Genomic DNA, 13117 nt, shown 5'->3' on the forward strand with positions numbered 1-13117 from the left:
TGTTCAGACTGAGCATCCATGTAGGTCTGTCCTAGATACACTCCTTCATTTTCAGAATTTTCGGCTATAACTTTATCTGTGGCATTGGGTATGAATCCAAGATATGTTATACTTCTAGAAAATGTATTTTATTGTAAATTCTCTATTTTAATGTAATTCCATTTCTGTGTTTTTAATGTTATTCCCTTTTAATCCCTAGTTCTTCAAGGTCTGATTGAAGCAAAATCTCCTTACCTTGAAGAGTTCCTGACTGTCCTGCTCTCAGTCACTGTAGAAACCACATCACGGTTTACTGCCACAGGTCCGGCTGCTGTTGTAAGTTCTTTACTACTGCAGGACAGAGAAGAGACACCAGTGAAGAAAGAGGGCTGCAGGTAGATCTTTTTTTTTTTTTTTTAATATTGTGTTAATCACTTCAGTTGCCTAATTGATTATTCTGTAGGGTGGTGTTGCACTCATCACTCACTATAGTAAAGGCAAACTATAGGCAAATGGCTCAATTAAGGTCTGAATACAAAGCTGTGAACTGCTTTACCTGCCAATGAGTGTGTTCGTGTGTTAAGGCATTCCTGGGACCACTTATTCTTTTGAGAGAGCATAGCTATTTCCCTTATCTCTGGTTTCACTACTGCAGTCAGTGCCATCAATCTTGGTCATAGACCTTCCCCCCCTTTCTTATGAGGTCCCTGTCCTGTGTATACCTAACTTTAAGCTGTCTGTGTTTTATTGACAGCAGTGTGTAATTCAGTAGTGTTGCTTCCTTATCTAATTTTTTGATATCAGTCATTCTTATTTGTCTATAGTTTTGTTTTAAAGTGGACTTTTCCCCTAGGGATCGTCGAGTAGCCCAAATCTCATGAGAAGATGGCCTTGCATTGTGCTGCAAAGCCTTTTCATTAGATTTGTATTCAGCATTCCCTGGGATCTCATTAGCAGGATGTGATTTTACCTCCTGCAATATGTAATGCAGGGGAAAGGTATGTAGATTTATTTATTTTAATTTTCTTACCAGCCTTTCTTTTTTAAATTTTATGTGACATTTTAGAAAAGGTAAGGTAGCACAACATATAAGGTGGAGCTTGCACTTAGTGGATGGTCCACCTTAAATTGTTTTGTATGTTGCTCCTCTGGACTGACTTATAAGTGCTATCTCCTCTACTGAGGTAAAGCTACAACCTTGACCACACAGCAGTAGACTTCTTATCCATAGATGCCTTTTTTGCCTATAGTGAACACAGCTGTAGCCATTAATTGGCAGCATTCTGTAAATATTGCCTGGACCCAGAGGGCCCAGCAGCCTCTGAGAGGGTATCAGGTGGAGAAATATGCTCCAGGGACTCAATCAGTGAAAAAGGGGGAACTGAAAAAAAAAAAAGGTGTAAAAACACTGCTAGGGACACCCCCACTGCGCTGGCAGCATCAGAGGTCGCCAGGCACAGAGCCCCAACCAATCCTATAGCGGAGAGGGAGAGGACCCCAGCAGACTCACCACTCACCAATCAGGCACTGCAACACCAGGCTATCTGCACACACATGCGGCGATCAGGGAGAGAAAGATCCAGGAGTCAGCACCAGGAGATAAGGAGAAGCTTCCACCGCTGAAATCAACGCCCATATATGCTTCACAGTCATGGCCGGGGCTATTCGCAATGAGAAACCACTAGAGAATGGCCGCCCACGCTACACAAACATGGCCACCGCATCTACAGCATACAGGCTACAAGAAAATGGCAGCACCGCGTGGCTCCCGGAGGCTGAGGAGGGGTCCCAAGAGCCCCGAAAACCACACCATCAGCAAGGGGGGCCCTGGCAGGAGCCCCCACCAGGTGCAGCCCCCTTCTAAAATCAGATTTTCTTCTCGCCAGCGGCGCGGGCCCGAACCCCACCTCAGCAACCCCAAACCTACCTGAAAAGCTGGTATTGCCATCCCATGGGGAGGAGGGGGATTAGGCAAATGAGGGGGGTAAGTGTCCGGAGGGACCACAGATAGGGGGGATGCTGCATGAGTAGGAGGGGAACCCGGGGGTCCGACCGTCCCAGGGAGGGGCCCACGTCCACCCCATAACCCTCTAAGGGGAGAGGGGGGGGACCGCTACTCACCATACCGGGAACAGGGTGGGCACCACTCCAGACAGAACCTCCTCTTCATCGAGAGGAGGGGGGGGCTGTCAGCCAGGAGGAACGCTGCGACTCAGGCCTGCACGCGCTCCCTGGCCAGACTAGGGTGACCACTGGATTTTAAAAAACATCCAGCCCGTCGCCCAGTCCAGCAGTTGATTGTAGAAGAGAAAAAAAAATGCTATTCTTAATGTACGAACCCTTCACAAATTGCTTCAAATTCCAAAATGTCACATATCCGCAAGGTCAGTAATTGCCTCTCTGAGGCCAGGGGCATCCATTGACATCAAAAATGCCTGTCTACATGTTCCCATTTCATTAGCGATTTCTGCACTTTGCATTGGCAGACAACCACTTCCAGTTTGTTGCATTGCCCTCTGACCTATCCTTTGCTCCAAGAGTATTTACAATGGTCTTGGCAACAATGCCTAATCTTTTCAAAACTTAGGGTATCCAAGTTGCAGGCTATCTAGACCCTTTCTTGAAATATTAATCTCCCTTGCAGCTTTTATACAAAGTCCACAAGACAATTCAACTGGCTCCAGGCCTATCAATTTCAACAAACCCACTCTACAGCCTTCTCTTCACCTGGAATACTTGGGTCTGATCCTAAACACATCCCAAGCAAAAGTCTTTCCTCCAGAAAAGAAAATTCTCTTGCTCATCAACTGAGTTCAAAGAAAAATCCCATGAGAGTTCTGGGCCTAATGGTCGCCTCCTTCAAGGCTGTGCGTTTTACCCAAATCCAATCAAGAACTCTGCAACAAAACATTTTAGCATTATCAAAAAGGCAGGTTCTTTCCCTCAACCTACCCATACTCCTAACCAGCCAAATGAGAACTTGCTTATCTTGGTGGATCACCACCTTTGCTCTCTTAGTGCGAAAATCCTTTCTTCCTTACAACTGAAAAATTCTTAGAACAGATGCAAGTCTTTTAGGCTGGGATGGAGTTTTCCAGTCCTTGACATGGTCCATACAGGAAACCAAATTCCCGATCAACATCTTGCTGCTCAGAACAATCAGGTTGTCCCTGCAACACTGGACCCCCCTCCTGAAGGAGGCATATATCAACCATCAAGGAGGCAAGAGCAGCATGGTTGCCTTGAAGGAAGCAAACTAGATTCTCTCTTGGACAAAAACTTGCTGCCTAGCGATTTCTGCATTACACATCCTATGACTGGAATACTGGCAAGTGGTCTATCTCTGCTGCCACTACTTGGACCAAGGGGAATGGTCTCCTCATCCAGATGTGTTTAATCTGATATACCAAATGTTGGAGATTCCAGATGGAGACATCCTAGCCTTCAAATACAAGAACAAGCTATCGGTTTGTTGTCAGAACCCTTAGCCTTAAGGCCCGTACACACGATACGAAAATTGGAAGGAAAATTTTGTCAGAAGAACGATCTGCTGATTTTCAGATTGTTAGTACAGTGCTTTCAACAGCCGATTACGAATTTTTGGACGACAAAAACTGGATGTGCAGGCTATAAAATTTTTATCGTACGTCAACACAACGTCCGATTTTCGCTTAATTAGTACAGTTTTCGTCTGAAAAAAATCGTAAGAGCAAAACTAGGCATGCTCAGAAACAAAAGAACACATACAAAACAATTCAACACATGACATCACTTCTGAAGTTGAATTCTGTCGTACGGGAATTTTCGTATGAAAGTAACCTCTTCACTTTCCACATGAGACTAGCATGCAACAAAAAACGGACGACAGATCGTTCGATAATCTGATCATGTGTACGAAGCTTTAGACTCAAATGCCTTAATTATCCCGCCTCTCAGTTCAGGCTAATTTATGTCATCCCACCACTGTGAATTCTGCCTCACCTGCGCCACAAGTTAGAGCAAGAGAGAAAAACAGTGATTCTAATAGCACCAAACTGGTTAAATTTCTACTACAGCCACATGCTTGTTTTAAACTCTTCACATTCGTACATAATAAGTCCAGAGAGGCAAAGTGGTTAAGGTATAACATATCCATTTGCAGTGTTTTGACATTTAAATGAGTTTTAAATTTTGTCTATACCCTGTACCCTGAAAATGTACCTTTTTGTCTTAAATTACTACTAAAATTCGCAATGTGCTTCCTGGTATGCAATGGTTTCTAGGCACTCTTGTTCCTACAGCTTCATAGTTTTATATCTGCAATATGAGATCTAAGGCACACTGTTTCTGACCACTACTTTCAGGAGAATTATTGTGTGATTTGGTGATGTCAATACTGTTCTGTTTACTCTTTGAGATGAGAATTTTTTTTAATGTATCGTTACAGCACTGAAGCATCTCGTGCCAGTCCTTCTTCTGGTCTCCTCATTGACTGGCTGGACTTGTTAGATCCAGAAGTCATAAGCAGCTGTCCTGATCTACAGCAGAAGTTGTTATTCTCATGGAACAAGGTAGGTGGCAGTTTCACAAATATAAACTATTTATGAAAGGTGTTGTAAAGGCAGAAGGTTTTTTATCTTAATGTATTCAATGCATTAGGATAAAAAACTTTGTGTGTAGCAGCCCCCCTAATACTTACCTAAGGTCCCTCTAGCTCCAGCGATGTTGTAGGAATGCCTCGGTCATCCAGGACTCCCCTCCTCATTGGCACCATTGGCTCCTGCTGTTGTCCGTTAAAGTTGGTCAGCCAATGAGAATAGAAAGGAGGTGGGCCTGGGCCGCAGCTCCGTGCCTGAATGGACACCGAGCTGTGACTCGGCTCAGGTGCCCCCATAGCAATCTGCTTGCTATGGAGGCACCCAACAAGAGGGAGGAACCAGGAGAGCCGAAGAGGGACCCGAGAAGAGGGAGATCCAGGCTGGTCTGTGCAAATCCACTGCAACAGAGTAGTTAAGTATAACGTTTGTTATTTTTAATAATAAAAAAACCTGAGACTTTACAATCACTTGAAGAGATGGTATTGAAGTAGAGTATGATGGACAAATAACTGCTTTATTGTAAAATTGTACTTCAGTTACTTAACTATTTCCAGTCCAATTTCGACATTCCTCTCCTACATGTAAAAAAATAATAATTATTTTTTGCTAAAAAACTACTTATAATCCCCAAACATTAATTTTTTTTGCAGAGGCCCTAGAGATTAAAATGGTGGTTGTATATTTTTATGTTGCACAATATTTGCATAGAGGTTTTTCAAATGCAATTTTTTTTTTTTTGAAAAACACACTTTATGAATTTTAATGTTCACGACACAATATAATTCTCATTTGTTTGATAAAATATAAAAAAGGATATTATGCCGAGTAAATAGATATCAAACACGCCACGCTTTAAAATTACATACGTCAGTTTTTAAGGTTTTAAGTACAAAAATCCAGTTTTTATCGATTTAATAGAGAGGCACAGCATGTCTCTGGGTATTGTCCTGCCCTTTAAGATAAAGACTGGACAAACAATTTTTTTTGGATAACCACTTACGGCCTACCCCCCGCAGTTTTACGTCAATAATTAGACGTTAAATACTGGGATTATCGCTACTACCAACTCAGGCATGCCCTCCGTGCGCAATTTGCTGACCAATACCCAGTGTTGCCTATCATTGACCACCTAGACGTGCTGACTGGCCCAGACTCCTGTAAACTCACATCCCTTTTATATGAGTTACTGACTACCAGGATGGTTACGACACTGGCGTATAGCGTTCGCCCTTCATGGACTGTAGATACTGGAGACCTTGAAGACGATGAATGGAGCGAGGCTTTGGAAACCTGCACACTTGTATCTCCCACAGGTTGACCCAGGTGTATATAACTCACAGGTCCTATCTCTCCCTAGACAGGTTAGCTAGGTTTGACTCGTCCCGGGATCCCACCTGTCCTAAGTGCCTACTTTCTCCAGGCACTTTTGGACACCTACTATGGCTTTGTCCTCGTATTAGGGGTTTCTGGGCACAGGTGGTACAATTTCTACATGACCGCATGGGCACTCCTGCCTCGATAGATCCCAAGCCTTGTCTTCTGGGAATACTCCCTGATGAGGACGTGGACAAGCACACTATTAAAATCCTGCATGAAATTCTGTTCAGTGCCAGAAAGTTGATTTTGCGTACCTAGATCCAGCCCTTGTGCCCCACCCTTGCAATGTGGATAGCGGATGTTAACCAGTCCCTGCCATATAAGAAAGTTTTTTATACTAACAGGGTTTGTCCACAAAGCAATCACTAGATGTGGGATAGATGGCTCCAGGATTCGGACACTTGTTCTTCCTGATGATTACTGGCCACCGACGGGGTTACTTGATATGCTTGGTTATGCCATGCTCCCATTGACTTATACTCTACTCTGCATCTCCTGATCATTTCTCAGGCCTGTATCTCCTTGTGTTCTGAGTTCTCTTTTGATTACTATGCACTTCTACCATGCCTGCTTTGCCAGGCCTGCACATTGCCTTTTTATTTGTTTTTTTTCTGTATATGACTTTGTTTTACCAATTTATTTTCTTGTATGCATTATTTGTAATGTTGTTTGCGCAGAACCCAATTAACGTTTGTTTTTTTAAAAAAAATAAATAAATAAAAAATACCGGGGTTATGGCAGCTGTCCGGGGTTATGGGCTGTCCGCTTTAACCTGAGCGTGGTCCCAGCGGCGGATTCCCCACGGGATCACCTTTATGGGTGGCGGGAGAGGTGCCCCCCCCTCCCGCCACTTCCCGGTCGTTTTCCCTGCTTACCGGAGCCACTCGATTCTATGGCCTTGGAGGACCAGAGCAACGTCATAGGTCGCTTCCTAGCAATGTCCTTATAGAGACCATTTTTTTTTCATCATGGAAAAACAGACTTTTTTTTTTTGGGGTGTAGATGTGAGATCTGAGGTCTTTTTGACCCAAGATCTCACATTATAGAGGTCCTGTCATGCCTATTTCTATTACAAGGGATGTTTACATTCCTTGTAATAGGAAAGAAAGTGATCAAATGTTTTTTTTAAAAGGACAGTGTAAAAAAGGAAAATAAAAATAATAAAAAAAAAATTCAACCGCGCTGTCCCCGTTAGCGCGCAGGCAGAAGGGAATGCATACGCAAGTCCCGCTCACATATATAAATGGTGTTCAAACCACACGTGAGGTATCTTCACCATCGTTACAGCAAGAGCAATAATTTGAGCCCTAGATCTTCTCTGTAACTCAAAACTGGTAACCTGAAGACATTTTTAAAATGTCGCGCAAGGGGGACTTTTAAGTACCAATGTTTGTCGTCATTCCACGAGCGTGTACAATTTTGAAGCATGACATGTTGGGTATCTATTTACTTGGCATAAAATTATCTTTCACATTATAGAAAAAAATTGGGCTAACTTTACGGTTTTCTTATTTTTAGAATTCAAAAAAGTTTTTTTTTTTCTCAAAAGATTGCGTTTGTGAGACCGCTGCGCAAATACTGTGTGGTAAAAAATATTGCAACGATCTCCATTTTATTCTCTAGGGTCTCTGCTAAAAAAAAAACTATATAATGTTTGGGCATTCTAAGTGATTTTCTAGCAAAAAAAATTATTTTAACTTGTAAAGAAATAGGCCTGGTCCTTAACCGCTTGTCGACTATATACTGCGGCGGTCAGCCCCTCACAGGCAGAGTGACGTATCGGTACGTCACTAGCCTGGGAGGGTCTGGGGAGCGAGCGTGTAAACAAGCTGCCTGTCATTCTCCTCGGTGTAAAGACACTGATCACACGGATCTACTATGTAGATCCGTTGATCGGTGTCCTTACAGCTCAAGCCACAGCCAATCACAGTAGAAAGCACGCCCCTAGGGACACACACAGCCCCTCCCTCCCAAATAAAGTTAACCCCTTCACTACCAGTGTATTTTTACAGTAACAGTGCATATGTATAGCACTGATTACTGTAGAAATGTCACTGGTAACCCCAAAAGTGTCAAAAATGTCAGTCAAGGGTCCGATCTGTCCGCCCCAATGTCGCTGTACCGCAAAAAAAATCGCAGATCGCCGCCATTACGCGTTAAAAAAAAACAACAAAAATGACAAAAATCTTTCCCTTTGTTAGTAAACGCGATAACTTTTGCGCAAACCAATCAAAATACGCTTTTTGTGATTTTTTTTTACCAAACATAGGTAGCATAAAACAACTTGGCCAAAAATGTTAAAAAATTTAGATTTTTACATTTTTTTTGGGGGGAATTTCATATAAAAAAATGTGAAAATATTGCTATTTTTGCAAAATTGACGCTCTTTTTTTGTTTATAGCGCATGATCAAAAAATCGCACAGGTGATCAAATACCACCAAAAGAAAGCTCTGTTTGTGGGAAAAAAAGGACGCCAAATTCGTTTAGGTACAGCGTCGCACGACCGCGCTATTGTGCGTTAAAGTCACGCAGTGCCGAATTGTAAAATACCCCCTGGTCAGGAAGGGTGTAAAATCTTCCGGGGCTTAAGTGGTTAAGTGGTAAACTGTACCTTTTTAGGCAAGGATACACAATAAAGGCCCGTAGACACGATAAGAAAATCGGAAGTAAAATTTCATCCGACGAACGATCTGCCAATTTTCAGATTGTTAGTATAGTGCTGTCGACAGCTGATTACGAATTTTCAGACGACAAAAACTTGATGTGCGGGCTATAAAATTTTTATCGTACGTGAACACAGCGTCTGATTTTTGTTTAATTAGTACAGTTTTCGTCCGAAAAAAATCATAAAATCATGCTCGGAAACTAACATACAAAACAATTCAACACATTACATCACTTCTGAAGTTGAATTCTGTCGTACGAGAATTTTCATATGAAAGAAATTTCTTCACTTTCCATATGGGACTAGAATGCAACAAAAAACTAAAGATAATTTATCCGATAATCTGATTGTGTGTAAGAGGCTTAAGAATCAACTTAATGCCCTTTAAAATCAGAAACCATACTGTCTATTTTCAAGGCCTTGTCTACTTTCACGCTGGATATTTTTGAAGGCCATACACCCTTTTAAGAGAGGGGCATACAGTATACCCTATAAGGTCTGCTGTGTCCCCCAATAAACTAAACCAAAACTGCTCTTTCATAGGTTTAGGAATGTAAGTAGCTCCAAGAGAATCTATCTTATGAAGTACCAACAAGTGCTTTTAGGCAATTCCCTTTGGAAATGTATACAAATAATCTTCAAAAGGACGAAGAACTTCCTAGTAATGTAGTTTTTACATTACTTGATTGTAAGTAAATACTTGGAGTCAACTCAAAAGTGATGTTTTAGTAATAGGAGGAGCCTAGTAGTCTGACTCAGCCCCAGACTTTCATATGTCTTGAAGACTTCCAACTATGAGAACCCTTGGAAATAATCTCTGGCTCTAACCCAGTTAAAGTGTTACTAAACCCACAACAGTAAAATCAGTCTGTACATGCAGTAAAGCATGCTTGTTACACTCAATGTGGAACCTACATGCTTGTTACACTCACTGTGAAACCTAAGGGGTTAATCACCTTCATTGTGTAAAAAGGCTGTTTGATCCTGTCTCCTCTGATGCTCTCCTTCCACTGTCCCCAATATATCACCTGCTATTTACAGAGCTAGGGACCAAGCTATACATGCTCATTTTGGTGTGTATTGCTAGAGAGTTTTTGTTATGGGGAGAGTGCATGTGATCAGCACAGGGCCAATCACCACTGTCCAGACAGAGGGTCAGCGGTCCTGCATTCTCATAGGACGATTGTGGAAGAATTAAAATTCCTCCTACAAGCTTTACCAGACACTAATAGGAGTCACAAGACTACTCTAACCTCTGATCAGAAAAGGTATTAGTTGTATTTACTAAAATAATTGGATTTCCTTGTTCTGTGCACTGTTGGAGACCAGATAAAGTGAATGCAGAGTCCTGGGTTTTGTAAAACTTTAAGGATGTAGGAAGTTTGGGTTTTCCTGCCCACCTTTGTTTTTACCTGCACCTCATGTTGCTTTCTCTATAATAGAAGATAAGTAAAAAATCCTAACTTGGAAAATAAGGACCCCTAATAATGCCCACAGTATGTATGCAGACTCAGGATCTGAACACAAATATCCCATCAATGGAATCCCCAAGAGATAAGAGCAACTGTCAGGTGTTTTAAATCTGACATTTACCTAATAAGGAAATATTTAATCTCTGTGATCCTTTAAAGCTGTCACATGACCTTTGCAAAACCAGAACATCTCTGTGTGAACTGTATTGTTTCATTCTGTATTGGGCCGGTTCACACTATTGCGAGTGCGGCGATCGCATGTCATTCGGAGCGCACTGCTCCTTCATCACATGCGATCGGATGTGTGGATGCGAATTCAGCCATACACTTTGTATGGCTGAATTCGCACTGCACCCGCACAAAAGACGAACAGGGCCCTTTTTTCCAGCCACATCAGGAACGGATCACACAGTGGTTCACACTTGTGCGATCCGATCCTGTGCGAACTGTCAGATCGCACTGCGATATGCGATCAAACTGGGGGTGTCGTTAACCTTTAATTGACACCCCGTGCGTATCGCATATGGCAGTGTGAACTGCCAAATGTGTGTTTGCGATGCGGGAACAGGCTGCAAATTCGCAGCCTTCCCGCATCGCACAAGTGTGAACCAGGACGGAACCTATTCAGCTTCGTTGCCAATGGCTGGTGTTTCTGGTCAGCATGTGGTGATGTGCCATGGGAGAAATTTTACAGTAGTACTAAACACACATTGGAAGGCTTCCGGGCAGTGTTTCATTGGAAATGTGTGCAGATCTTCTGCACACAAGAAGAAGAAACTTCCAGGTAATGACTTATCTTACATGGCAGGCCTGTAAGTGAAAGCCCCGTCAGGACGTAAAATTTAAACTAGCGCACCCTTGTGCAAATTAAGAGAGAGTAAAACTAACTAAATTTAGACTTTTAAGTTGATTCAGGAAAGGGCACAAATAGGGCTCATATTTGGTGCCATTGAGGATTTCAGCTTTTTGTATTGATATTGCTCACATACTCTATGTTCTGTTTTCCCAGGTCAAGGGTTCAACTGGGCCCCAGTCACTTTCTTTCCGACCCTATCTTCTGGCTCTTTTAACTCATCAATCAAATTGGAGCACTTTGCACCAGTGCATTGGTATTTTACTAAGCAAGCATCGAGAGCAGAGGTGAATATCCTGCTTTCATTTATGGTCTTCATTTTAATTCAGGTTATCTCCTGCTTATTTTTTGCTCATATTTAAAGGATAAGTTCACCCTTTAAAAGAAAAATAAAAAATGCACATCTTTTGCAGGTAAAAAAAAATTTGAAACCTGGAAAGCATTGCACCCGCGATCAGCAGATTGCAGGTGCCATACAGGACTCATGCAGACTTCTTAGTGTATCTGTCTGTTCGTACGGCTAGGCAGATACATACTGACAAGAAGAATGAATGAACTACGAGAGTGCTCAACAGCGCTCTGGTAGTTCATTGAAACTACAAGCCGAGAGCTGCAAAGGCTGTCAGGACTTGTAGTTTCCCATTCACAGAGGACTGTGGGAATAGAGAAAACACTTGCGCCAATATGTTTTTTAGAAAGGAAAAAGGTAGCTGCTGTGATAAACCTTAATTAGGTGACAAATGTGGAAATTATTTGTAATAAAAAGTATTACATCAACAGCGCATACCTTGTAGCAGGGGAAATGGGAATTCCTATGTTAAGTGGTGCGTGGGTATGAGAATATATTAATGTTGACACTTGATCTACCTATAGTTTTAGGGATTTTGTTGCCAGTAGCCCTGAGAGGTAGATAATTGCTTGCAGCTTATACTGTGGTATAGGGGATGTTTAATGCCACCTATATACTTCCCGTTTGTTGTTTGTAAACCACTTCTATTACGTACATATAATGTGCATATGCTGTATAAAATATAACTTAAGCGTGCACACACTAAAATCGTGTATACAAAAAGGTGCTTCAACTGTGCTAATTGCAATTCTTACAAATAAATTAGTATATGTATTTCATTAATAAATATATAAATAGACTGTGCACACATTAAAATCACATGTGTGTGCTAGGACTGGTGTAAAAATTAAAATAAGTGATATGATATATACATTTCATAGATGGGTAAAAAATCCTTTAAAATTGCTGGGGGACCAAGAATATAGAAAAAGTGCTCAGTGCCAAGGAAAAGTGTCCATATATTCCAAGAAAATATTAGTTCAAATAGTTCAAACTTCAGTATTGGTGTGGGGTTCAAAACCGAAAGTGCATAAGTGATATCACCCTCTGTGCTCCTGTGTATGAGGTAGGCAATTCAAACTCACCAGATGTTGTTGACCCCCAATGCCGTACGACAAGTGGGTCAAATGTGCTTGTATGGTGAGTATCCAGCGGGGTCCCAGCCGTCTGTCCTCGGGTGGTCCTGGATCCTTTTCTCATCAAGCAGTCAGAGCAGACTGCAATTATATTCTGCAAATATTCTCATACTTACGCACCACTTAACATAGGAATTCCCATTTCCCCTGCTACAAGGTATGCGCTGTTGATGTCATACAGAGGACTGTGAATGAATGATGTGGTCAGCGGGTGGAACCTCGCATGGCCACGTTATTTTCAAACAGTGACAGGGGGCGCGTCCCCAGAAAAGATGCTTGTCCGCTTTCATGGGGGATGGAGGTGGAGATGGGAATTGGCTTCAGCTGATGGAGCATGTTACTTGTTCCACCCTAAATACGGGTGGAACATGTAACATGTTGCAAAAAGGTGAACTTATCCTTTAATGTGGTAAACTCCCAAGTTTGTGCTGGGAGCTAGAGTTGCAGTTGTGGACTTCACTTGTACCAAAAGCTGGTAAAAATCATAACTGGTAAAATCCTAAAATACATTTCCCTATGGAAATTACTGCATGTCGCTGGTTGAATCTCTGTTTAATGATGGCTTGGCTAAAGTGCTGGACTGCAGGAAGTGGTTTATCCACGTGGCCTTCAAGTGACAATGCCTCTTAGGGCTGGCTCTGGATGCTATCACCAAGGAAGCTACTGGGGTTAAATCACTCCTCTTTCACAGTAGAAGCAGCTGAACGA

General features: G+C 42.1%; 1 protein-coding gene across 1 annotated transcript in view; it reads left to right on the top strand.

Moving 5' to 3' along the window:
* The window catches only part of INTS1 (integrator complex subunit 1), a 385650-nt gene that overhangs the window by 183180 nt on the left and 189353 nt on the right, over positions 1–13117 (top strand). The window contains exons 34-36 of the mRNA XM_082260644.1: positions 200–374; positions 4406–4529; positions 11081–11211. Of these exons, the coding sequence (XP_082116770.1) occupies positions 200–374; positions 4406–4529; positions 11081–11211 (430 nt within the window). The remainder of the gene's footprint in view (positions 1–199; positions 375–4405; positions 4530–11080; positions 11212–13117) is intronic.

This window comes from Pelophylax lessonae (genome assembly GCF_965119305.1).
Source record: "Pelophylax lessonae genome assembly, chromosome: 6".
Taxonomy (NCBI): Eukaryota; Metazoa; Chordata; class Amphibia; order Anura; family Ranidae; genus Pelophylax; species Pelophylax lessonae.